Here is a 27,980-nt window from a genome sequence, read left to right on the forward strand (position 1 = left end):
TAGCATTGAGTTATAAAGATTAATAATAAAAAAAGTTCTTTGTCCTATAAGCAGCTGCAGATTTATTGGAGAGGCAATTTGTAAACTAGGGGTTTTCTTTACCTGGAGCCCATGGGGCAGATGGGTTTATGGGAGGGGATGGTTAGTGAGATCCTATGCAAAAATGTGGGTGTATGTGTATTTTTCTGGAGAGAAGATTCATTACTTTCATTAGATTCTCAACTAAGTCCAAGATTTCCAAAAGAAAAGAAATATTGGCCGGGTGCGGTGGCTCATGCCTGTAATCCCAGCACTCTGGGAGGCTGAGGCAAGAGGATCGCTCAAGATCAGGAGTTCAAAACCAGCCTGAGCAAGAGCGAGACTCCGTCTCTACTAAGAGTAGAAAGAAATTATCTGGACAACTGAAAATACATAGAAAAAAGTTAGCCGGGCATGGTGGCACATGCCTGTAGTCCCAGCTACTCTGGAGGCTGAGGCAGGAGGATTGCTTGAGCCCAGGAGTTTGAGGTTGCTGTGAGCTAGGCTGACGCACTGGGCTAGGCACTCACTCTAGCCCAGGTAACAGACTGAGACTCTGTCTCAAAAAAAAAAAAAAGAAAGAAAGAATTGATGGAAGTAGTTTTAATACACTAAGTTAGCATAAGGAGATATGATCAATATGTGTGAACAAAGAACGGCACCTTCTTTTTGCTGAGAGAAAAACTAAGGCTTCATTGAAAAAGTAAGGATCTTGGAGGACAGATAGCAATTGCTGGGGAAGAGGGCAAAGGCATTTCAGGCAAAAAGAACTGCATGTGTAAAATCATGGGCTCCAGAAAGTGCATTTGGGAAAAAGTGCAGTGTGACTGCTGCATGGAGTGTTCAGGTTGACGTGGCAGCTGAGGCTTCAGAAATACACAGGACTAGAGAGTGACAAGCTTTGTACACCATGTAGACCACAGAGAACCAGTAGAAATTTTTAAACATAGGTTTTTATAGTTAGTTGTGTGAGGTATATAAACATTTCCACGGGAAGTCTCTTTTATTCCTGCCATATTAAGGGGATAACTTGGGTGATGAAGTCTACTGTTCTGATAAAGGCCTTGGAAAACTGGAAAATTTGAGAACCAGAACTCTAGGACCCAGTCTAGTCCATGGAAAAGTTCTGAAGAGTACATAAAATCTTCCCTTTTCTCCTTCCTATTTATTTATCTCTCTTACTACCACCCCACCCCTTATATATCTATAAGGATCCCTTTGGTTTCCACCAGAGGTCTAAAATGGTGGAACCAGAAGTTTTTACGGTCCATCTTCTTTATTTTACAGTCTTGGAAATAGATGAGTGAGGAAATTATTGTCTCTCCTGGTTTCCCTCCTCTCTGGTTTGATGCTCTTCTCCCTCTCTTCTGAAGAAATCTCATGGATTTCGTTGGCTTTAACTAATATCTGTATAACAAAGGCACCCCGTGATTGCATTCCCAGCCCTGTTTTTCTTTTTTTTTTTTTTTTTTTTTTTGAGACATAGTCTCTGTTGTGTGGGCTAGAGTGTAGCATCAGCCTAGCCCACAGCAACCTCAAACTCCTGGTCTCAATGATCCTTCTGCCTCAGCATCCCAAGTAGCTGGGACTACAGGCATGCCCCACCATGCCTGGCTAATTTTTTCTATATGTATTTTAATTGTCCAGGTAATTTCCTTCCATTTTTAGTAGAGACGGGGTCTCGCTCTTGCTCAGGCTGGTCTCGAACTCCTGAGCTCAAACGATCCACCTGCCTTGGCCTCCCAGAGTGCTAAGGATTACAGGCATGAGCCACCACGTCCAGCCCCAGCCCTGTTTTTCTAAGTTCAAAACCCTTTAACTGTCTACAAAGCATTTACATCTGATAATCATGTTTTCCTGAAACCTAGCAAGTCCAAAGATAAATGTGTGCCCTTTCCCGACCTCCACACCAGAAAAAGGCACCTCCTCCACCCAGATGCTCTCATCAAACCAGGTAACATCCTCGGTACTGCCTTCTCCTATAGTGTCTCCCCTCCCAATCCAGTCAACCACCGACCCCTCTCATTTTACCTTCTACAACTTCTCAGTTTTGTCCACTTCTCGCTGTCTTCCCTGCCACTGTATTAGAGCTTATAAATAATTAACCATTAATTTTTGCCTGGATTTACTGCAACACTCTTCTAACTCCTAATCTACTCTCTTTTCCCTAAATCTATTTTCCACACTGTAACCAGAGGGAATTTCTTAAAACCCTAAACCACAGCCTGGTATGCTCCTATTAACCCTTTATTGGCTGATTATTGCTTATAATGAAAGACTAAAGTCTTTATTTTTCTCCATTCTGCCCAATTCTCTAGCCTCATCTGGTGCCACCCTCTCTCTCATTATGTGCCAGTCATGCTGGCCTTCTTTTAGTTTGTCACCAGTGCCAAATTCCGTCCTTGCTTAAGGCCTTTGAAACATACTGTTCTCTCGCTTCCCTTCCCTCCTTGCCTGGCCAATTTCTCCTCATCCTTCATATTTTAGCTGAAGCTTATTTCCTCAGGGGAAACTTCCCCAGCTCCTCTGAGGAGACTACATCTGTCTGTACTTCCTCATTGCACTTTCCATAATTGTAACTGAGTAACTATTTGCTTAGTCTCAGTTTCCCTAAGTAGTCTAAAGCTTAAGGAAGAAGGGAACTGTCTTAAGACTTTCTCCCCAGTACATACTCTGGCCTTCAATAAATATTTGTTGCAAGAGGGATTGAATGCTTCATCCACCCAGGGTCAGAGCTGAAACTAGAATCTAAACCCATTTCCAGTACGGTATTCTTTCCGCCAGACTATAAAATAATACTGCACATTCCAACTTCCCCTCCCTCTTTCCAGTGATTAAATATATCAGTCTTGTGGATTCAGTTTCTTCAGGGGCCTATTAAAGCCAATCTGGTAAACTAATCCACGTTTAGAGATTACCCTTTTCCCAAGGATATTTGCATTTTAACTGGGAACTCCTGGAGAACAGAAGGTAATCCCAAAGGAACTAATCAAAAGTTCTGGCACCATGAAGATGTTACTGGAAGGAAAGAATTTTTACTTACATCCCCTAATGGGATTATAAGAAATGAACCTACAATGTACCAGACATGCTTTAATGTCTGCTTTTCTTTAAACTTTATCTTGCAATAAACCTGTTAGGTTGGTATTATTATCCGCTTTTATCAAATGAGGGAATCTGAGAAAGGTTTAGTAATTTACCCAGTGTTGCACATCTGGTGGGAAAACCAGTATTTAGACCCTTTGTCTCCCAGCATATGACTCCTGGTCTAATCCTCTTTTTACAACACCATCCTGCCTTCAAAGGTAAGGATAGGCAACTGGTTACAGTTTATACATAAATCTGGACCATGGGGCTAACTGGTTGATTATCTTTTCAAAAAGTATTACTGGGTGCCTTTTATTCCCTTGGTGGGAGCCCTGCCCTCCCTGGGCCCACCCTGGCTCCATCTTGTGGGTGAGTAGGTTGGGCTATAAAAAATAAATTAATTAATAAAAAAATTTACCTTGGTGGAATCTACACTCTGAGACTTGACATTTTACTGTCTCCACTAAAAGTACATCATCACATTTGGTGCCTGACCTTATTCATTCCTATTATAAATGTGATTATGGGCAGGGGAAAAAAAAAAGCGTTGAGCACTTTGAGCAAAATTATGATGTAAAATCCAGCCGGGTGTGGTGGCTCATGCCTGTAATCCTAGTACTCTGGGAGCCTGAGGTGGGTGGATCCTTTGAGCTCAGGAGTTCAAGACCAGCCTGAGCAAGAGTGAGACCCTGTCTCTACTAAAAAAAATAGAAATAAATTAGCTGGACAACTAAAAATATATATAAAAATTAGCCAGGGATGGTGGCACATGCCTGTAGTCCCAGCTACAGCTCAGGAGGCTGAGGCAGGAAGATCCCTTGAGCCCAGGAGTTTGAGGTTGCTGTGAGCTAGGCTGACACCCTGGCACTCTAGCCTGGGCAACAGAGTGAGATTCTGTCTCTAAAAAAAAAAAAAAAAAATTATGATGTAAAATCCAAGATGCCACGTTATCATATTTATTTTGCTACTGAGTCCACCAAAGCCTCCTGTATTCAGCAAGTGGATATATTAGGTTAACAATTAATAGTGCATTATTTATCTGTTTACTACAACTTATTTGCAATAACAAAAGCTATTAGATGGACTTTCCTAGTATCAAATATCCCTGGATGAGTTGAGTTTTCTGATTAAAAATGCTTATGCCTATCCTTTGGGTCCCCATTGCATTTTGGTTCCTGAATAGAGGATTTCTTTTGTGGGGGTGGCAGATTATGTTCCTGTTAATGTCAGATACACCTGGCTATGTAATAGCTTTGTAAACTTGGTCACATTACTTAAACCTCTGTTTTTCCAGTTGTGAAACGAAGATACATAGCTATTTTGAAGTTGTTGAAAGATTTGAATGTGTGTGAAAACACACAACAAAGCTTTGCCCACAGCAGGTATTGGAATAATGTTAATTTCCTTGCTTCCCCAGATCAAGGACATTCCCTCTTGGCCAGGCATGGTGGCTCAAGCCTGTAATCCTAGCACTCTGGGAGGCCAAGCAAAACCAGCCTGAATAAGAGTGAGACCCGTCTCTACTAAAAATAGAAAGAAATTAGCCAGGCAGCTAAAAATATAGAAAAAAAATTAGCCAGGCATGGTGGCGCATGCCTGTAGTCCCAGCTACTCGGGAGGCTGAGGCAGGATGATCCCTTGAGCCCAGGAGTCTGAGATTGCTGTGAGCTAGGCTGACGCCACGCAGGGCACTGGCCACAGAGTGAGAGTCTTGTCTCAAAAAAAAAAAAAAAAAGAAAGAAAGTAAATGTAACATTTTGTGTAGATGTGTGAGGTGTATTTTTTCTTGGAAATAAAGTCCACAGTTTAACAGATTATTTTGGGGGCCAGTGACTTCCGGTGGAAATGTAGATTCCCCTCCCTGCAATGTTAAGGAGTGAACCTCTTTTGCCAGGGAATAGATTTTTTGTGTGGAGATTTTGCTCTCTGGGGTACTCTTTTTGCAATCTGCTAACAGAGGAGGATGACCAGGGCCCTCACCAGGGGTGGGGGTGTCACTCTCCAAGGCAGGACCCCCCCATAAAGTTTCCTTGGGGGCTCTGTGACCCCTCTTCGGGTTCCCTCCCAGATGGGGGTGGGATGCCACTTGCAGCTGGGAGGCAGGTTCATTTTAAGGTCTCCGTCTCCGGACACCGCTCCATCATTGAGAAACCAGCTTTTGACGGTTTTCTCAAGCTACAGCTACTCTCTCCAGGTGCTAGTCAAAACCTCTCCGCGAGACCCTAGCCGCTCCCACCTCCCTAGGCCCCAATCCTGAGGCAGTGGGGGCGGGGAGGCCGCGCGCGCCGCTTCCGCTCCTCCAGACCACCAGAGGGCGCTGCGGCCTCGCCTCTTCCTTCCCGGGCTGCTTCGCGCCAGGCCCCTTCCGCGTGGGTGAGTGAATGTGAGAGTCAGCGCCCGCATCGCGCGCGCCGCCCGCCTCCGCCGCTCGGCGCTCTTATTTCGGCCGTGAGGGGCGGGCGCGCGCGTAAAAGCATAGAGACGGGCGTTGAGCTCTCGGGCTAGAGCGTCGCCGAGTCGGAGCCGGAGCCCGAGCCGCGCGCTGTGTCTCCGCTGCGTCCGCCGAGGCCCCCGAGTGTCAGGGACAAAAGCCGCCGCCGCGCCGCCTGCTTCCGCAGCCGGGGCTCGTCTGCCGCCACCGCCGCCGCGCTGAGGAGAGTTCGCCGCCGTCTCCGCCCGTGAGGATCCGAGAGCCATGTCGGCCAGCAGCCTCTTGGAGCAGGTACAGGCCCGGCCCGCATGCCTCGGCCATTGTGTGAGGCGAGAGAGAGCCTGACTAGGCCCGGGCCCGCCGCCCCCGGTCGGGCCGAGCCGAGCCGAGGCGGCGCATCTCGCGGGCCGGGTTTCGGGCCTCTGAGGCCAGCCGCGCCCAGCGCCTCGCCCTCAGCCCGCTCTTCCCGGGCCTCGGAGCCCACCGGCCGCTCCGCGTTCCCTCCTCAGCGGGCCTCGTTTTCCTTCCTTATTTCCTTCCCCTCCTCGAAGCCCCGGTTTCCCCGCGTTGCTGCTGGCGTCCCCCGCTTTTTCTCCCCGGGCCCCGCCGGCCCAGCGCTTTCACTTGCCTCCCATTTTCCACCTCCCCCTCACCACCATTCCTGACGCCTCCCCCTCAGGCCTGCTCCTTTATTCCTTTTTCGGGCCCTGCTTTAATTTGTCTTTGCTTTTCTGTTTCTCCCTCGGACAACTTGCTGCTCGGCGACGTTTCCTTCGCCCTCAGAGACCAAAAGGTCAAGGAAACAAAGGTAAGCCCCGCTCCGCCGGCGGCCCTGGCCGGGAGGGGGACGCCGAGTAGTGGGGGCGGGGTCTCGGGGAAGCGCCCCAGGGAGAGGACCTTTCGGAAGCCGCTTAGTTCGCAGGTGCCTCACGCTGAAGTATTGACCCTTTCGGTGTATTCTTGCAGCTGGCCAACAGCTTTTTAGCTAACAAGGAGTAATTCATTAAGGGTGAGGGTGGATTCGATTTTGAAATGCCCCAGGTCCTTAGTTTCCTGTAGGTCTTAGAAGGCCTTTGTTTTTCATCCTCGTGGAGCACTGTCTGGAAGTACTCACATGTGATGGGGGAGGGGAAGCGGGGCGGAATAGAAATCTAGAAGGAGCCAATAAAATGACCTTTTTAGACCAACTTGCTCTGGGTGGAGGGAGATATTTTCACTGACGGACATTGCTTCAGCATTCACTGTCTATCCTTTTGAAGTTAAGTTGACATTCCTTTCTAACTAGTCAGGTTTTTCTCTGACTAGGGTGTTTGATTAATTTGGGAGGGAGATGGTAGGATTGGGTCATTCCTAATTTGAATTTTTTTCCTTAGTACAAAATGGATCTGTACATCAAAAGGATGGATTAAACGATGATGATTTTGAACCTTACTTGAGTCCACAGGCAAGGCCCGTGAGTAGTTAACCATTTACATATCTGATCAAAGGGTGTAGTATATTACTCTTTCTCTGCCCTATCAATAAATTTCATTTTCTGGAGATTCACTTTCTTAATACCTATTAGTGTGTTATAAAACAGTTATTACAGATTTTATAGGCCTTTAAGATTCCCGTCTCTTTATTGTCAGTAAACATATTGTACTGGGATTGTGGTACTGATAATACTTTATGTTTACTAACAGTAACACTTGTTTGAGTAATTATCCCCACCCCCGTTCTCAAGAATGTAGCAGGGTAAAACTTAAGAATACTTGCCAATACTTGTTAAATATTCTGAATTTTCACCCTAGAGAACTTTTTCTTTTAGGAAAATTGGATTAATATGTGATGAGAGAATTCTGATATGAAGTCACCTGAATTTCATTGAGTGCTAATGGGTTCTCAGATTGTCAGTATTTTGGAGTTAGGTACTTGCGTTTTATTTTTTTAAATTAAAATTAGTTTACTCTTTTACTTTTTTTTTCATATACATAGCTTAATTCAGTGAATTTAGGTACTTACATTTTTGAGTTGAGCTGTACCTACATCTATAGAAACCAACTTTGCATACCTTCTCACTGAAGGAAGCTATAGGATTTATAGAATGGAGTTAAAGTACTGTTTAGGACAAGGTAAGATCAAAAGTGATTGAGGTTTTTACAATGTAATCTGTCTTCCAATGTGAAGATAAAGTTGCATGTAGATTGAAATATTAATATGGCCTATGAATATAAAAACTTACCTTATCATCTTGGGTCCCAAAGACAAGTTTTGGTTACTATAACTCCCCAGATTAATAGACCAAAAAGAAAACAGACCATCTCTCTTCCAAAATATCCTAAAAGATCAAGAAGATTCTGGAATAATTATAAGTTCTGAACATACGCTATATGAAATATGGTTGATAGTCTTGAATAATTTGACATTACTACATGTTTATATTTGGACCTGATTCTTACATAAAAATTTTAGATTCTCTGTAAAATTTTCTATACTGTAAAGAAACCACCTAAACAAGTGATTAGAAAAAAGTTTTCACAGAAGACAACCAGTTAATCAGGAAAAGTAGGGAAGGAAGTAGAAGAATGCACTATTAATAGGTTCCTGCTATTGAAGTAGTTTGCTTACATAATCATAACAGGGAGAGGGGGAGCATTTAGAAACATAATTCTTGGTAGTTCTTGTAAAACATGGTGTAATTCAGATTTTTAAGCTCAGGGGCACACACGTGGAGCCTGCCAGATCAGGTGTAGGCATTCAGCTATATCTTGGCATAGCCAGTGCATTTGGTTTTTCTTAGGTGAGCCAAACCTTAAATGTCTGTTTAAAAAAATTTTTTAGGATAACGTAAATCTTAGATGAGTATATGAAGAAGAGTAACCTGAAAATCTTTCTTTTTAGTTGATCATCTCGAGTAATTCAGCTACTTTATATCCTATTTTCTTCAGCCTATATTGAAATAATACTGTTTAATCCATTGAGTATAGACTGAATTTCTTATACATAATGGATTTGAGTCTGTTAAAATTTTAACACTGCCTTTGAGAACTTTTAAACACAGAGGCCATGCGGAAAGACTTTTGTTTTTAAGGAAAAAATTTAAATTGGCAGAGAAAAGCACCACGATTTTATCAAACCACATTAGTTGGAAAAGTTAATATTGAAGAGATGTGTGTTAGTGGCTAAGGAGTACCATTGGCCTTGGTGTAATACAAACTTAGGGCTTAAGGTAGTTGTGATCATCCGAGTCTCTTTAAGAACATAGCTAATGGATCCGTATATTACCAGAACTATTTTGAAGTTAGGGTAAACTGCTATATTTTGAGTTGAGCAGTATCTACATCTGTGGAGAACAATTTTGTATACCTGTGGTGTTTCACTTAAGGGATTATTCTGTGAGCCATAGCATTTATTAAAAAAAAGTTCAGTACAAACTGAAGTAAGATCACGAGTGAGGCTTTTACAATGTAATCTGTATCTAATGTGAAGACTAGTTGAATATACATTCATATTTCTGAGTATTTCTGTGATTTTTTAAGAGTATAAACTGTACACTGTCTTTAGAATTATACATTTCAGGTCCTAATGGAAAAGTTAGGTATGTATTTTGGCTTATAGCTATTTTATAGGTGAAGCAAAGGAGGTAGCAATATATTTTGTTTTTCTTTCCTTTTTAAATACTCTAGGCTAGACTGCAGTGGCGTATGCCTGTAATTCCAGCACTTTTTTTTTTTTTTTTTTTTTGTGACAGGGTTGAGTTCTGTTGTCTGGGCTAGAGTATAGTGGTGTCATCATAGCTCACTACAGCCTCAAACTGGGCTCCAGCAATTTTTCTGCCCCAGCCTCCTGAGTAGTTGGGACAACAGGCATGTGCCACCATGCCCGGCTAATTAATCCCAGCACTTTGGGAGGCTGAGACCAGCCTGGCCAACACAGCGAGACCCCATCTCTAAAAAACTAGCTGGGTATGGTGGTGTACACCTGTAGTCCCAGCTGTTGGGAAGGCTGAGGCAGGAGGATCACTTGACCCAGGAGTTTGAGGTTGTGGTGAGCAATGATGATGCCGCTGTACTCTAGCCTGAGTGACAGAGCAAGTCCTCTCCATCTCTTAAAAAAAAAAGAAAAAAAAAAAACCTCTGGAAGCCACTGTGCATTTTTCCAGATTATAATTAAACAGTGGCATCTGTTGATGTTCCCAGATAGTTTGCCAAGAGGCTAACACTGTAAACTGTAGGTAGTGAACCTTACATTTTAGTTTATGATTAAGGAATGGCTACACAGACATTTGGGCCAGAACTTGAAATTTCTAGTTTTTTGTTTTTGTTTGACCTATTATCTGGTTTAGGTAGGAAACTTTAAAACACTCTTCCCTTCTGCTAAAATTCCCATTCCTTGAATCCAAAGACAATTGGTTTTAATAAAGGCATTGTCTCTCAATACTAGAGACTTAAACTGTTGGTGAAATGCTGAGTTTTCCCTTTTCTGAATTGTAGTGCTAAAGTTAAGGCCCATATTCACTGTATGTATCCGCTTAACTTTAAATGTTTAAACATTTCAATTCTTTTTTTTTTTTTTTTTTTTTTGAGACAGAATCTCTGTTGCCTGGACTAAAGTGTCGTTGGCATCAGCCTAGCTCACAGCAACCTCCAACTCCTGGGCTCAAGCAATCCTACTGCGTCAGCCTCCCAAGTAGCTGGGACTACAGGCATGCGCCGCCATGCCCAGCTAATTTTTTTTCTATATGTTTTATTTAGTTGGCCAATTAGTTTCTTTCTATTTTTAGTAGAGATGGGGTCTTGTTCTTGCTCAGTCTGGTTTCGAAGTCCTGACCTTCAGTGATCCTGCTGCCCTGGCCTCCCAGAGTATCAGGATTGCAGGCGTGAGCCACCTTGCCTGGCCAACATTTCAATTCTTACATCAAAATTTTTTACAACATAAAAATACCAGTGAGTTTAGGAAGACATCATTTGAATGTGCTACACTTTTTATAGTAATGGCTGAAGTATTTGAATTGTGTGACTAAGTGGGGGAGGAAATATCCTGATGTAATTTTGTTTTGATTTGCCTTTTTTTCTTCCACAGAATAATGCATATACTGCCATGTCAGACTCCTACTTACCCAGTTACTACAGTCCTTCCATTGGCTTCTCCTATTCTTTGGGTGAAGCTGCTTGGTCTACTGGGGGTGACACAGCCATGCCCTATCTAACTTCTTATGGACAACTGAGCAACGGAGAGCCCCACTTCCTACCAGATGCAATGTTTGGGCAACCAGGAGCCCTAGGTAGCACTCCTTTTCTTGGTCAGCATGGTTTTAATTTCTTTCCCAGTGGGATTGACTTCTCAGCGTGGGGAAATAACAGTTCTCAGGGACAGTCTACTCAGAGCTCTGGATATAGTAGCAATTATGCTTATGCACCTAGCTCCTTAGGTGGAGCCATGATTGATGGACAGTCAGCTTTTGCCAATGAGACCCTCAATAAGGCTCCTGGCATGAATACTATAGACCAAGGGATGGCAGCACTGAAGTTGGGTAGCACAGAAGTGGCAAGCAATGTTCCAAAAGTTGTAGGCTCTGCTGTTGGTAGTGGGTCCATTACTAGTAACATTGTGGCTTCCAGTAGTTTGCCTCCAGCTACCATTGCTCCTCCAAAACCAGCATCTTGGGCTGACATTGCTAGCAAGCCTGCAAAACAGCAACCTAAGCTGAAGACCAAGAATGGCATTGCAGGGTCAAGTCTTCCACCACCCCCAATAAAGCATAACATGGATATTGGAACTTGGGATAACAAGGGCCCTGTGGCAAAAGCCCCCTCACAGGCTTTGGTTCAGAATATAGGTCAGCCAACCCAGGGATCTCCTCAGCCTGTAGGTCAGCAGGCTAACAATAGCCCACCAGTGGCTCAGGCATCAGTAGGGCAACAGACACAGCCATTGCCTCCACCTCCACCACAGCCTGCCCAACTTTCAGTCCAGCAACAGGCAGCTCAGCCAACCCGCTGGGTAGCACCTCGGAACCGTGGCAGTGGGTTCGGTCATAATGGGGTGGATGGTAACGGAGTAGGACAGTCTCAGGCTGGTTCTGGATCTACTCCTTCAGAACCACACCCTGTGTTGGAGAAGCTGCGATCCATTAATAACTATAACCCCAAGGATTTTGACTGGAATCTGAAACATGGCCGGGTTTTCATCATTAAGAGCTACTCTGAGGACGATATCCACCGTTCCATTAAGTATAATATCTGGTGCAGCACGGAGCATGGGAACAAGAGACTGGATGCTGCTTATCGTTCCATGAACGGGAAAGGCCCCGTTTACTTACTTTTCAGTGTCAACGGCAGTGGACACTTCTGTGGCGTTGCAGAAATGAAATCTGCTGTGGACTACAACACATGTGCAGGTGTGTGGTCCCAGGACAAATGGAAGGGTCGTTTTGATGTCAGGTGGATTTTTGTGAAGGACGTTCCTAATAGCCAACTGCGACACATTCGTCTAGAGAACAACGAGAATAAACCAGTGACCAACTCTAGGGACACTCAGGAAGTGCCTCTGGAAAAGGCTAAGCAGGTGTTGAAAATCATAGCCAGCTACAAGCACACCACTTCCATTTTTGATGACTTCTCACACTATGAGAAACGCCAAGAGGAGGAAGAAAGTGTTAAAAAGGTAACCCACTTACCATTCTTAAGGCTTTTAGGGAAGGAGGAACTAGAGAACAGGAGAGGTATTATGTAGTGAACCATTAATAAAATCTCTGTAAATTAACACATTATCACTTAACAGCTCAGTCTTAATTTGAACCCTAGTGTGAAGGAATGTGAGAACATGAGTGGAGGGCAGAAACAGTACAGAAATTGAAGTTACATGGTTACAAGAGGCAGAAAGAGTTGGAGAATTAAGGAAATGCAAAGGGAATAATTGAAGTGATAAAACCATGAAAATTAGGAAAAGATTGAGGCTATAATATAGCAGAGAAAAACACAGAAGTTCTCTTTTACAATTAACTGTTGGCCTGGCGGGGATTTTGTGCTTATTTTCAAGAGTTGATGTGTCACTAACCCCTGGAATCACTTTTCTGTCTTCCCTATGACAATTGGCAGGAAAAGAGCATGTTTTTCAGAACTTTTCTTGTTCTGTTCTTTATGGTGTTCAGTTTAATCACTTTTTCTGATTAGGAAAGTTAAGGCTTAATATATTACATAAAACTTGGAAAACAAAAAATTAGAAAAATCTGATCTCTTTAATATTTTGTTGTTTTCTTGGAAGAGTCACTTTATCCTGATTTCCTTTGTAACAAGGGAGAATCTTGGGCAGAATGGAGAATGGATTCAAACTAGAGTTGATGTTAAGCTAAAGCAGGGTTAGTTGCCATTTTACCTTGTAGTGTGCACAGACAAATAAGAAAAATGTGGATACACTTGTCAGTGACACTAAAAGCATTAGGGACGGAGAGTCAGATTATTGAAAAGTTGGGTCATAAGGAAAACTCTCCTTGATAGTCCTTTAAACTCCCCTCTCCCCAAAATTTAACAATTTAACTTAAAATGTGCCATATTTTGTAGAAAAAGATACTTTGATGCTTTTTGATGAATATCTGAAGGGCTCTAAAGATATCTTCTCATGCTCCTGTTTCTAGAGGAATGAGTAAGGAGGCCATGACCTTTTAGGTATCATGTAGTGGCATAACAGATTTATGAACATGTGTGAGAGGCATCTAGGTCCTTGGTTTAACCACTTGAAATGTGTACCATCTAATACCATGAATCAGCTTTCCTTCATCTTGCAAAATTCTTTCTTACATCTTGTGATTAAAAGCAGGAAGGAAAAGATGAATTTTTAGGTACAGCATAGATGGTAAGATAAACTATGTGTTAGGGACGGTGGGAAAACATGGTTTTAAAAATGAAGTAGCAAATTTGGGTCTTGTTGATTTGTTAACTTCTAATCAAATACCTATTTGGATTAAGTTCACTAGAGTGGTTCAGTGAATGATAATTTTTTTTTTTTTTTTGAGACAGTCTCACTTTGTTGCCCAGGCTACAGTGAGTGCCATGGCGTCAACCTAGCTCACAGCAACCTCAAACTCCTGGACTCAAGCGATCCTCTTGCCTCAGCCTCCTTAGTAGCTGGGACTACAGGCATGCGCCACCATGCCCGGCTAATTTTTTCTCTATATATTAGTTGGCCAATTAATTTCTTTCTATTTATAGTAGAGACGGGGGTCTCACTCTTGCTCAGGCTGGTTTCTTTTTTTTTTTTTTTTTGAGACAGAGTCTCGCTTTGTTGCCCAGACTAGAGTGAGTGCCCCGTGGCGTCAGCCTAGCTCAAGCAATCCTTCTGCCTCAGCCTCCCGAGTAGCTGGGACTACAGGCATGCGCCACCATGCCCAGCTAATTTTTTTATATATATATATTAGTTGGCCAATTAATTTCTTTCTATTTTTATAGTAGAGACGGGGTCTCGCTCTTGTTCAGGCTGGTTTCGAACTCCTGACCTTGAGCAATCCGCCCGCCTCGGCCTCCCAGAGAGCTAGGATTACAGGCGTGAGCCACCACGCCCGGCCTCAGGCTTGTTTCTAACTCCTGACCTTGAGCAATCCGCCCTCCTTGGCCTCCCAGAGTGCTAGGATTACAGGCGTGAGCCACCTTGCCTGGCCCAGTGAATGATAATTGAACTTTGTAAGATTCATGTGTTGGAATTGATCAGCCTTCTAATGTTTTCATGGAATAAGATTATTAGGGTTTAGGGTCTTTGTTAAACTATCTAATGGTTATTTTTTAAGACCATTCTGTAAAGAGTCATGATAAATGATTATTCTAATTGTTCTCATGCTGGTGTTCTCATGCACCAAATAAAAAAATAAAAGCTTGGATTATACTTATGTCAGATTATTTTTTAGTTTATTTTTGTAAGAAGAGCTAGGATTTCAGGAAGGTCCTAAGCCTGGGTATAATTTCAGTTAGTATTGCCTTACTTCTCTGTTCGTTACTATTATCCTTAACATCCTTACATAACTGACTTGTAAACTATCTTAGAATCTTTACTAGGCTTCCAAGAACAAGCAAATTTTATGAGAATGTGGCTCATAGCTCACTAAGACTCCTTAGGTGAGATTTTTGTGTGTGTGTATATTTGTAGTATTTGAGATTTCAGAAATTTTCATGACACATAGGGGTGGTAACTCAATAAGGAGGGAAATACTTAAACTTGATCCTGACGATGATGTCACAGCTGATCTGAAGTTCCATGATTGGGCATATATCTTGGCAGAACACACTGAAGCAGAGCCACAGCCATTTTTGCCTAGCACTGTTATTGACTTGCTCTGTCCATGATCTAATATCTCAGAATCTTGGCTCTGTCAGGCTTGAAACTTACAGCAAATTTTAGTGACATCTTTGAGTGGTTTACTTTGTTGTATACTACAGATAGTGTTTTGTAGCCTACTTTCTGCATTTATTTACAGTCTTTCCCCAGTTGTTCAATATTCTGTGACATCACTTTTGATGGCTTCATAGCATTCTGTCATAGACTTAGTATAATTTACCAATTCCTAATTGTTGACTAGTTTTGTAATATTTTTATAACTTTTTCTAATTTAAAAATAACACCCCACTGAACATCCTTTTATATAAATAAAAGTTCATATTTATCCTTCAGTGTTTAGATGGGTCAAAGATATATGCTTTTTGAAGGTCTTGGCTGTGTAATATGTTGCTGTCTGGGCCTTTTTCATTTTTCCTGAAAATTTTTTGATGAGAGAATTGCTGTGCAGCTATTATCCTAAAGAAGGCAACGGTGAGTTAAGAATCTGTGTTTTGCCTCACCTTTGGAATAGTCTAACAGAAAAGGGGAGTTCCTGCATTAGCAATGCTTTTTTAGAAACCTCATTAAAATAATTGTTTTAATTTTTGTCTTATGTTTCTGGCCCTTTAATTACAAGCAAAAATACGGGAAGTAGCAAGTAGGGAAGTAGTAGTCAAGGGAAGTAGTAGTAAAGGAGATTAAGGACTAATTCTTAGTCTCCTAGCATAATATTAGATTGAGTTGGGCACTTAGGTAACTGATTTTTCTGAATAACTGGAAAGCTAATGGAGGTTGAGAAAGACAAAATATAGAGAAAATGTGGTTATGGTGGAAACAGCCTGAAGTTTATAGTTTTTAAATTGTCATTGCTATTAAGTGGGACTAGCAGGTTTTTAAATTTTTATTTATTTTTCCTTTTATTTTATATTATGGGGGTACAAATATTGTTAGGGTTACATATATTGCTCCTGCCCTTCGTGCCCCCCCCACCTTACCAAAATATTAAGGGTGTCCTGCCCCCAGGTGGTGCACATCTGCACCTATTTTATAAGTACATATCCCTCCCCCCCCATCTGCCCACCACCCAATAAAAGTTTTTTTTTTCCCTTTTTTTTGACCTTTGGGTTACATTGTATATCTTTGCCTTTCCCTACCAAGGGTTAGAGGTACCCCCCCCCACAGTGCTCACTACAACCCTAAGATGTGTATCACCCCCTCCCCCAAACCCTGGTGAGCACTACCACTATTTGAGCACCATAGTTTTAATCAGTCAGTACCAGTTAGATGGCGAGTAGATGTGGAGCCCATTTTCTTGATCTTGTGTCGCCTCACTTTGGATAACGGGCTTAAGCTTAATCCAGGATAGCATAAACTGTGCTAGCTCACTGTCATTTCTTAGAGTTGAGTAGTATTCCATTGTGAGCATATACCAAATTTTAATTATCCACTGAGGAATTGACGGACACTTGGGTTGTTTCCATGATCTTGTAGTAGTGAATTGTGCTGCCATAAACATTCGGATGCAGATGTCTTTACAGTAGAATGTCTTGTGCTCTTTTGGGTAGATGCCCAATAATGCTTTTGCTGGGTCGAATGGTATTTCTATATCTAGCTGTTTGAGGTATCTCCAAATTCTTTTCCACAGAGGTTGCACTAATTTGCAGTCCCGGATTTATTTATTTTTTAAAGACAAAAAAATTCTCACCCTGGCTGAGGATTCCTTAAATATCTCTGGAATTATTTCTATTTTCAAATAGGAAATCTAAAATTAGTGACTTGAGAGTGTCTTTGGATATACTTAAATTTTATTAAGCTATTTAAGAATTGACATGAAGCTATTTATCTTTGAACATCCTTACTGAGTGTTAGACACTGCAGAGAAATCAGTATATTGTCGGGAAGCCTTTTATTACATTAGTGGCAGATAACAGTAGAAAGTAGAGTTTTCTCAAGGTATGCACAAGGTACCAGTTTGGAAGCTTGAAGGAGATTGCCTAACCCATCCTGAGGTGCAGGTGGATTGGTCAAAGAAGAATCCTGGGCCGGGCGCGGTGGCTCACGCCTGTAATCCTAGCTCTCTGGGAGTCCGAGGCAGGTGGATTGCTCGAGGTCAGGAGTTCGAAACCAGCCTGAGCAAGAGCGAGACCCCATCTCTACTATAAATAGAAAGAAATTAATTGGCCAACTAATATATATAGAAAAAAGTAGCCGGGCATGGTGGCACATGCCTGTAGTCCCAGCTACTTGGGAGGCTGAGGCAGGAGGACTGCTTGAGCCCAGGAGTTTGAGGTTGCTGTGAGCTAGGCTGACACCACAGCACTCATTCTAGCCTAGGCAACAAAGCGAGACTCTGTCTCAAAAAAAAAAAAAAGAATCCTGGAAGAAGTGAACTCTGTGCGCTGAGCCTTGACAGATGTATAGAACATAGCCAGAGGTGTTTTGGGAAGCGTAAACATGGTTCAGAACAGCCCTAGTCTGTGACACTGTCTAGATGATAACTTGGAACAGGAAGTGTCATACATAGCTCAAGTAAATTGTATTTGCAGAATAGGTGTCCCCAAAGGGAAGTTTGGAGATTAGGAAAAGAGGGAGTTGAATTAAATGTCTATGTAAGTAGCTCGATTAAAAAAAAAAAAGGAATCTACTGCTGGGGGCAGTGGTGCACACGAGGGGTCCCAGGCTCAGGAAGCTATGGCAGAAGGATGCCGGAGTTCAGGAGTCCTGGGCTATAGCTTGCTATGTTCTAAGCTGATCATCAATGTGGTGACCGCCTGACATAGGACTTACCAGATTGCCTAAGGAGGGGTGACCAGCCCAGTTCAGAAAGGGGAGCAGGTCAAAACTGTGCTGATCAGTAGTGGCATCATGCCTTTGAATAGCCACTGCACTCCAGCCTAGGCAACATAGTGAGACCTCATCTCTTTAAAAAAAAAAAAATTACCAGAAGGAATCTAGTGAGACTGGTATAAATTTGGTTTAAAAAACCCCAAAACACTTGAGGTTTAAAAGGAGTAAGTTGTAATTTGAGTCAGGGCGGAGGAACTCTTTGATGTAACCTTTACACGGAAGGCAAGGGAAGCTTGTAGAAGTAGAGATGAACCACTATATGGAAATAATTTCTTAACTGGATACACACAGCTCACTTCTTCCTACAATGTGTTTCATAGATGTTATGGTCTTTTTGTGTTTTTTTCCTACAGTATTTATTAATGATTTATTTATTTTTTTATCTTTACTGTTTCTGTTCTTAGAACCAAAATGATTTATTTATCAAGAGAAACTATTCCTCAACCCACATATTCATAGCTCAGGAACACAGGTCAGCGACAAACCTCCATGGAAATCAACCCAAAGAAATTCCTTTACTAAATAGTTTTTTTAGAAAGATTGTTTCTATTCCATAATTTTTACCTAAATATTAATTACATGTAATAAATAAGAAAGGACTTAAGGCCAGAAAGATGTGGATGACAGGAAGGACTTATGGAGTCCCAGTGAATCTTGGTACAGATTAGGTAGATAGTTAATTTTTAAATAAATTTACTGTGTAAATATTACTGAAAAAATTATTTCCTGAACTGTGCTAAAGACTTGTTTATTAAAGGAATTTAGATGTGATTATTTAGGAGAAATGTATCCTTTAAAAAAGATTTTTTTTTATATATGTGATAGTTGAACATGTCTTTTTGACATCCAGGATACACACTGGATTTTGGAGGCTTTTTTGTTCTTTAAAGTAATGAGATCTTGCTCTGTAGCCCATACTGGTGTACAGTGGTATGATCATAGCTCCCTGCAGCCTTGAACTCCTGGTCCAAAGCCATCCTCCTGCCTCAGCCTCCCAAGTAACTGGGACAACAGACGTGAGCTGAGCTACTTTGCCCAGCTTGGACTTTTTTTTTAATACAGGTCTTCCTATATTGTTAGCACAAGTAGGGTTTCTCTTTACAAGGAAGTTTGTTTTCCTTACAATCATTTTTCACCTGGTAACCCTTTAATTTGGGCATTTAGTCACTTAGAAATATTTGAGGTAATCACCTTGGCTCCATTTTCAGCTTTTTTTTTTTCCAATTGAGACAGGACTCTGTTGCCAGGACTAATTTTTAAATTTTTTTTTTTTTTTTGAGACTCTGTTGCCTCGGCTAGAGTGCAGTGGCGTCAGCCTAGCTCACAGCAACCCAAAACTCCTGGGCTCCAGCAATCCTCCCGCCTCAGCCTCCCAAGTAGCTGGGACTACAGGCATGTATCACCATGCCTGGCTAGTTTTTTTTTTTCTATTTTAGTTGCTCAGCTAATTTCTTTCTACTTTTAATAGAGACGCAGTCTCGCTCTTGCTGAGGCTGGTCGTGAACCCCTGACCTCAAGTGATCCTCCTGCCTTGGCCTCCCAGAGTACTAAGATTACAGGTGTGAGCCACCATGCCTGGCCCATTTTCAGCTTTTAAAAAAAGCTTTTAAGTTTTTGTAGTATCAAAATCAGGAGGAAAGCATCACTTTAGCCAAATATATTCTCATTGCATCCTTTAAAAGTACATAATTGTGGAATATTGTTAGTTCCCATTTAGCATTGGTTGGTTCCCCCACACCACCGTTTTAAGTCGTCTCTCCCCAGCTGGTGGGTAGGCTTCCTGTGGTGTTGGTGTTTTTTTTTTTTTTTTTTTGAGACAAAGTCTCACTTTGTTGCCCAGGCTAGAGTGAGTGCTGGAGTGTCAGCCTAGCTCACAGCAACCTCAAACTCCTGGACTCAAGCAATCCTATTGCCTCAGCCTCCTGAGTAGCTAGAACTACAGGCATGTGCCACCATGCCCGGCTAATTTTTTCTATATATATTAGTTGGCCAATTAATTTCTTTCTATTTATAGTAGAGACGGGTTCTTGCTCTTGCTCTGGCTGGTTTCGAACTCCTGACCTCGAGCAATCCGCCTGCCTCAGCCTCCCAGAGTGCTAGGATTACAGGTGTGGGCCACTGCGCCCAGCCTTATAATTTTTTTGCCCAGAAAGCCCACCACTGAGTGGCATCTTTTTAAAAAAAATCTGAATGGTAAATCTGAACTTTCTTTGTAAAATCCTAGGATCACCTGTGTCTACTTCTGTCTCACATATGTATATTTGTCTTTCTGCCAATAGAGTTGAGGAAATTGTATTGTATTACTTGTCACCTTCCTTGTTCTGTGGGTAGGTAAAATTCCTCTTTCTGCAGCCTCCTTAGAGGAGGACTAGAAGACAATAGATGACATTGAATTTGTATCTCTTTGAACCATGCCCTTGTATCCATCTTTCAACAAATGCCTGTTTTAATTGTTGGAATAGAATATTTTAAACAAGGTGCCATCTTTGCCTCAGGAGCAGACAGTATTATTAGGAGGACAAAAAAAATGGATAAAACATGGGATAAGAGATGTAATGGAGGAATGAAGAAATTCTTGGCTTTCTGGACAAGAGTGAAATTTGGGGAAATTAAGGAAGGCTTCATGGACGGAGATAACTTTTGAACCATGTCATATACAATAATAGAGCACTCAAATGGTAACACAGTGCTTGGCACATAGTGCACACAAAGGCTTCATTATCTAATATCCTCACATTTCATACAAAGAAGGAAATTTAGAGGTTATTTGTCTAAACTCTTATAGCTAATAAGTGGTGGAGTTGATTTTTTTTTTTTTTTTTTTTTTTTTTTTTGAGACAGTCTCACTTTGTTGCCCAGGCTAGAGTGAGTGCCATGGCATCATGCCTAGCTCACAGCAACCTCAAACTCTTGGGCTCAAGTGATCCTACTAGCTGGGACTATAGGCATGCACCACCATGCCTAGCTAATTTTTTCTATATATATTAGTTGGCCAATTAATTTCTATTTATAGTAGAAACGTGGTCTTGCTCTTGCTCAGGCTGGTTTCAAACTCCTGACCTTGAGTGATCTGCCCGCCTCGGCCTCCCAGAGAGCTAGGATTACAGGCCTGAGCCACCGCGCCTGGCCTGGAGTTGATATTTCAACGTGTCTCTCCAGTGATGTGCTGGAGCTGGCTAGTTGGGCACCAACTGTTTAGTTTTCGAGAATTTAGCTAGCTGTTGATTAAACAGTCATTAAATTGAATAAAAAGTTACAAATATATTGCATTAAAAGGTGTTTTTAAATACCTTTTATGTACATTAAATTACATTATAAACTAGTTTGTAATATTACAATTACATAAACAGTATTAAATACCATTGTATTAAACAGCAATAAATATTCAGATGCATTACCCTTGAGGTTATTTACATCTATTGTATCAGTACATAATGTGCTGTTATTCTCAGCCCCACATTCAGTGATATCATATTGGTAATCTGAAATCAACCGTTATTTACATTGTGGAAACTGGCAAACACTGTACAGATCAGGATTTATTTATTTTTTCGAGACGGAGTTAAGAGTGCTAGAATGTTGTGGCATTAGCCTCGCTTATAGCAGCTTCAAACTCCTGGGCTCAAACAGTCCTCCTCCCTCAGCCTCCTGAGTGAGTGCACTGCCTAATTTTGTTTGTTTGTTTTTGGTAGAGAACAGGGTCTTGTTGCTGAAACTGGTCTCTATCTCCTGAGCTCAAGTAATCTTCCCACCTTGGTCTCCCAGAGTGCTAGGATTACAGGTATGAGCCACCGCACCCAGCTGGATTTAATTTTTATTGATTGCCTAGACTTCACAGTGATGGAGAAAATATTAATGCAGATTAAATTTAAGTGTGTCATGTCTGCAACTTGTAGTTTTTTTTTTTTTTTAATAATGCAAAAATTTGAAGAAATATTCTTCTGGTATTTGAAAAGTCCTTATCTAACTTAGCAAAGAACTTGCTCAAAACACTGAACCAGTGAAGTTCTGATATGTTTGTTTATTTATTTTTTTGAGACAGAGTCTTGCTTTGTTGTTCAGGCTAGAGTGAGTGCTGTTGCGTCAGCCTAGCTCACAGCAACCTCAAACTCCTGGGCTCAAGCAATCCTACTGTCTCAGCCTCCCGAGTAGCTGGGACTACAGACATGCACCACCATGTCCCACTAATTTTTTCTATATATATTAGTTGGCCAATTAATTTCTATTTATAGTAGAGACGGGTTCTTGCTCTTGCTCTGGCTGGTTTCGAACTCCTGACCTCGAGCAATCCGCCAGCCTCAGCCTCCCAGAGTGCTAGGATTATAGGCATGAGCCACCACGCCCAGCCTGATATGTTAATTTTTTGACTTCTGTCTTAATAAATGAATGCTAAAATATACTATACCTGTAGAGCCACTGAGTCCCTTTCTTTTTTTAAAAAAAATTTTAACATTTCTAATTTTCTATTTTAATTCTTTTTTTAACCAATGAAAGTATGTGTTTTGCTGGAGAGCCACTGAGTCTCTATCTATAATCCAAAGCTGGTGGGCCATTTTGTGATACGTGGAGTTTGCCAGTTAGAAAGGGGAGTAGAAGGGCATTTTAGGATGAGGAGGCAGTGCAGTGTTTTCAAAAACAGTCTTGGCATTTGGGTGTGGTGCCTGTAATCCCAGCACTTTGAGAGACTGAGGCAGGATGTCAAGGTTAAAGTAAGCTTTGATTGGGCCGTTGCACTCCAGCCTGGGTGAGAGTGAGATTCTGTCTTTAAGCAACAACAACAAAAAACCCTGCCATGGTCTTGTGAGTGCCTATGGTATGTTTTCAGAGTGATGGGAAGTTTAACGTGGTATGGAATGGTTAGTGATAAAGCTGGAGAGATTAGTTGGACCTATTATATGAAGAGTTTCAGAATTTTGTCCTATACTTTTGGTTGGGTTATAAGGGAGGGTAGTATATTAGGGAGCAATAGTTGGAGGATGGGAAGAATGAAATACATTTGAGCACTGACCTTGTTAGGCATTATGCTTACACACTTTCATAGTCTTTAATCCCCAGAGAGTAACACATTTATAGATAGGGAAAGGGAAACTCAGGTTTGCAACTTATTGAAACATCTGTTAATAGAAGAGATAGGTACGTGTTCCCCCAAAAATAAGACAAGGTCTTATATTTATTTTTCCTCAAGAAGACACCTTAGGGCTTATTTTTAGGGGATGTGTTATTTTTCCCTCAAAGCCTCAGCTTGCAGCTCGCATAGGATGCCCGGGACCTTACAGGGGGAGCCGACCTTATTGGTGGGGCTGCCCGCACCTTTCCGGTCACCTCTGGGATAGTAGCTGTCACGATGGGGCAGATGAGAAGGGCTGCTTGTCATCTTAATGCATGGGTTGGTCAGATACGCTGAGTAGCCACACCCATCACTAGGTCTTATTTTCGGGGTAGGGCTTATCTTGTGGAAATGCTTAGAAATCCTGCTAGCGCTTATTTTATGGGTAGGTCTTATTTTCGGGGAAACACGGTAGGTGGGTAAGTGGCTCAGACTAAATATAGTAATGCTTTTACAATAGTCTGGGATAAAAGACAATGAGGGCCTGTACCAACACAGTGGGAATGGGAAGCTGGAGAATATAGTAGATAATCGCTGACTAGGTTTTAAAATATTAGATAATATTGTAGGAGCAGCAATTTAGGTTTAGGATTTAGAGATGTATTGGCTTTTGGAAATAGTGTTTGGGCATGCCTGTGGGGGACAGCAAGGTGATATATAGTAGGTAGTTAAGAGTGGGGATCTAGGCCGGGTGTGGTGGCTCAGGCCTGTAATCCTAGCTCTCTGGGAGGCCGAGGCGGGCAGATCACTCAAGGTCAGGAGTTTGAAACCAGCCTGAGCAAGAGCGAGACCCCGTCTCTACTAAAAATAGAAAGACATTAATTGGCCAACTAAAAATATATAGAAAAAAATTAGGCTGACACCATGGCACTGTAGCCTGGGAAACAGAGTGAGACTCTGACTCAAAAAAATTAAAAAAGAAAAAAAATATATATATATATATTAACCAAGCATGGTGGCACATGCCTGTAGTCCTAGCTACTTGGAACACTAAGGCAGGAGGATCACTTGAGCCCAGGAGTTTGAGGTTGCTGTGAGCTAGGCTGATGCCACAGCACTCTAGCTGGGGCAACAGAGTGAGACTCTGTCTCAAAAGAAAAAAAAGAGTGAGGATCTGGTGCTCAGAAGAGAGATCTGTTGACAGAAACTTGGGAAATTTTCAACTCTTAATATAGGTGAAGGCATGGTAGAGTTTATTCCATGATTATTCAAGAGTATTGGTAATAAAAATGGCTAACAATTATTGAATGCTCAGTACAGTGTCTATCGTACAGCTATCTTGAATACATGTATGTAAATTTTAATCTTCATGTCCTTGTGAAGTAGATGCAGCCAACTATTTCAGTTTTACTGATGAAGATACTGTAACACAGAAAAGAGTAAGTAACTTTGCAATGTCACACCAGGATTAGAACTGTTACTTGTAATTCTGTACTGTGGTTCCAAAGCCAACAGAGAGTGAGAAAAGGACTAAGGAAAGAATCTCCAGAAAGAGTAAAACTTTGCACTTTAGAAAGAGAACAAGGGGCTAAGCATGGTTGGCTCATGCCTGTAATCCTTGATCTTTGGGAGGCCACACTGGGAGGATTGCTTTAGGCCAGGAATTCACAATCAGCAAGACCCCCATCTCTTAAAAGAAGACAGACAAATTAGCCAGGCATGGTGGTGCTTAACTGTAGTCCTAGCTACTCAGAGGCTAAGACAGGATCACTTGAGCCCAGGTGTTTGAGGTTGCAGCAGTGAGCTATGACTGTGCCACTGAACTCCAGCCTGGGGAACAGAGGGAGACCATGTCCCCCCCTGCCCCCCCCCCACTTTTAAAAGAACACAGTTGAGTATCCCTAATTTGAAACTCTAAAATGCTCCCAAATCCCCAACTTTGAGCACTAACACTCAAATAGTCATTTGGAGCATTTGAGATTTCAGATTTTCAAATTAGGGCTGCTAAACTGGTATATATCTGTAAATATTCCAAAGTCTAAAAAATCTAAAATCCAGAACACTTCTGGTCTCCCGAGCCTTTCAGATAAGGGATATGCAGCCTGTATTTTGAATAGAACTTCAAGCAGTAGGGTATAATCAATTTATTCAGAAGCTGCAGAGCGGTAACAGATGACTGCCCATGCCAGTGATATCTATTGAATAAAAGATTGCTTTGCTGTTAGGGGTTTGAAGGTTTTGCTTTCCACACTGCATTCAGAAGACTCTGCATGTGTTTATCTTTCCAACCCTTTCACCTGCAGAGTCTTAGTATCTTTAAATCTGTCTGTTCCAAGTGTAGTAAGATCACATTTTTTTATTTACCTAGTATGGGCTGTTTTGATAAATTAGATTATAAAAATGACCAAAATACAATTAGTATGAAAAATAGAAGTATTCTAATTTTGATGTGGCTAAAGATTGATCCAGAGAGGACTGCCATCTTTCCAGACTTAAACATTGTGGGGCGAGGGCTGGTTGGCTACACTACAATCATTTAGTATCTACTCTGAATAGTTTAAACCAAAAACCACTCAGATATGAGACATTATGCTTACCTGTCAGGTGTAAAGATTACTCCCATAATAGTTTTAAAACTTTTTAGCACCAGAATTCTTTTTTTCCCCTAAACAAAAACCTTACTCAGAACCTCATAAATGACAATTTTATATGCTCAGCTTCCTTCCCCATCCCTGAAGCATCTCCCTATGAAGCATCATTTGAAACTCAATAGATAACATGATTTTTTTTTTTTTTTTTTTTGGAGAGGGGTCTTGCTATGTGTGGTCCAGACTAGAGGGCAGTGGCATCATCATAGTTCACTGTAACCTCAAGGTCTCCTGGGCTCTAGCAATCCTCCTTTCTCAGCTTCCTGAGGGGCTGGGTCTACAAGCATGCGCCACCACACCCAGCTAATTTTTCTATATTTTTGCAGCAGTGACATCTCAATTTTGCTCAAGATGATCTCTAACTCCTGGCCTCCAGTGATCCTCCCACCGTGGCCTCCCAAAGTGCTAGGATTATAGGTGTGACCCTCTGGCACCAGGCTTAAATGACATGAATTTTTAAAAATAGAGCCGTGTGGCCGGTCACGGTTTCTCATGCCTGTAATCCTAGCTCTCTGGGAGGCTGAGGCAGGCGGATTGCTCAAGGTCAGGAGTTTGAAACCAACCTGAGCAAGAGCAAGACCTCATCTCTACTATAAATAGAAAGAAATTAATTGGCCAACTAATATACATAGAAAAAATTAGCATAGTGGTGCATGCCTGTAGTCCCAGCTACTTGGGAGGCTGAGGCAGGAGGATCGCTTGAGCCCAGGAGTTTGAGGTTGCTGTGAGTGAGGCTGATGCCACGACACTCATTCTAGCCTGGGCAACAAAGGGAGACTCTGTCTCAAAAAAAAAAAAATAAAAAATAGAGCGATGCATGAAAGTTGAGGTAGGGGAATCAATTTTGAGAATGGAGAAGTATGAGGATTCTGTAGGTTTGGCATCTCTTTTAGGGTGGATGTGGAAGTGTAAGGAAGACATATTTCCCAGGAGGGAGATAGGTAGGGAAGGCTATATAGTATTGGCTTTGTACTGTATTTTAACGGACAGTCTGAGAAAGGATTGTTTTCTGTAGTTCTTCAGGAGTTTATGTAGAGGAGGAGGAGGAAAAGCTGTGTTCCCTGAAGTAGAACAGACAAAGGTGATATTTTCCTGCTTTTCTACATTTACCATTTAAATTATATGAGTCTGTAATTGAGCAAGGAGAAAGGCTCTGCGAGTAGCAGCTCAGATCATCCTTTATCTTGGCATGGAAGCAGGTAACAGTTTAAATTTGCATGCTGCTGCCACCTCCTGGACCAAATTCTAGTTCCAAAAGCTGCAATAAATAGTGTCCTAATGGTTTTCATCCCTTGCTGAATAAACAGTCTGTATTGAACTGATTTAAATCACTCCAGTTAGCCATAGGGAGAAGTTATCAAGGAATTATGACATTAACATAAAATGAAACAGTAAAGGAAAGCATAGATTATAAAGTGCTGATTTTACTGTAGGAGACAAAGTACAGAAGAAAAGAATAGCATGACCAGTTAGGGCCAGAGTCATCTGAAAATTTTTATGGAAGACTTAATTTGAATTGCGTCTGCAAGGATGGGTAGGAAAAGATAGTGGAAAGATGAAGGAAGAGAGTGACTAATCCCTGAGTGTGAGCTGTAGGAGATGGAGGCCTGTCCAAGTTATCTGAACTCACTGTTGTAATTTCTGGTGGCTTTTTTTTTTTTTCTTTTTTTGAGACAGAGTCTCACTCTGTTGCCCCAGCTAGAGTGCTGTGGCATCAGCCTAGCTCACAGCAACCTCAAAACTCCTGGGCTTAAGCGATCCTTCTGCCTCAGCCTCCCGAGTAGCTGGGACTACAGGCATGTGCCACCATGCTCGGCTGATTTTTTTCTGTATATTTTTAGTTGGCCGATTAATTTCTATTTTTAGTAGAGATGGGGTCTCGCTCTTGCTCAGGCTGGTTTTGAACTCCTGACCTTGAGCAATCCTACCGCCTTGGCCTCCCAAAGTGCTAGGATTATCTGGTGGTTCTTATGAGATGTTTAGTAGTCTGTCTGCTGCGTATGTCAAAATTCAAATTTTGGCCACATCAGTTGTGTAATACATGAAACCAATTAGAAAAGATAGACTTATGTAAGCTCTTACTTCATGTGAACTTTTTCGGTAAGGTATGGATAGCATATAGAAGTTTTCAAATGTTTACATGTAAAAAAAGAAAACTTGGCACTGTGCAGACTTTATAGTTGCGTTTGTTTTTCACTGTAAAAATGAAAATATAACCAAATTATACAAAGCTTAGAAAATGAAAGAAAAATCACCCATAATTCTATGACAAAACCACTCATTTTGGCATATTCCTTCTCATCTTTACTTACATAATTAGTTTATACAGTTAAACAATCATATTGTGTATAGTGTTTTATCCTACATTCTTTTCCTTAACACTTCAGGTATTTACCTATATTTAGGCATTTGCCAGACATTTATAATGTACTTTTCATATATCTCCAGTCTCTTGTAATAACCCTATAAAATGGTGAAGATTATCTTCATTTTACAGTTAAGGAATTGAAATTCAGAAAAGAATAATTTTCTCAAGATCACTAGCTAGGAAGTAGAACTGGAATTTATTTTGGCTCAAAGCTGTTTTAGTCTCAGGCCATGCTACATGTTCACATTT

The 27,980-nt window shown here is 41.6% G+C and overlaps 1 protein-coding gene across 2 annotated transcripts in view; it reads left to right on the top strand.

The window, feature by feature from the left end:
• The first annotated feature begins 5,479 nt into the window (after positions 1 to 5,479).
• Positions 5,480 to 27,980, top strand: part of YTHDF2 (YTH N6-methyladenosine RNA binding protein F2) — a 33,646-nt gene continuing 11,145 nt past the window's right edge. Inside the window, exons 1-4 of one of the 2 annotated variants that reach the window (XM_012750549.3) lie at positions 5,480 to 5,827; positions 6,320 to 6,344; positions 6,910 to 6,989; positions 10,598 to 12,178. In XM_012750549.3, coding sequence (XP_012606003.2) covers positions 5,801 to 5,827; positions 6,320 to 6,344; positions 6,910 to 6,989; positions 10,598 to 12,178 — 1,713 coding nt within the window. In that variant the 5' untranslated portion in view covers positions 5,480 to 5,800. Of the gene's footprint in view, positions 5,828 to 6,319; positions 6,345 to 6,909; positions 6,990 to 10,597; positions 12,182 to 27,980 lie in introns of both variants that reach the window. The other variant, XM_012750550.2, reaches the window with a different exon arrangement.

This window comes from Microcebus murinus, chromosome 2, assembly GCF_040939455.1.
Source record: "Microcebus murinus isolate Inina chromosome 2, M.murinus_Inina_mat1.0, whole genome shotgun sequence".
NCBI lineage: Eukaryota > Metazoa > Chordata > Mammalia > Primates > Cheirogaleidae > Microcebus > Microcebus murinus.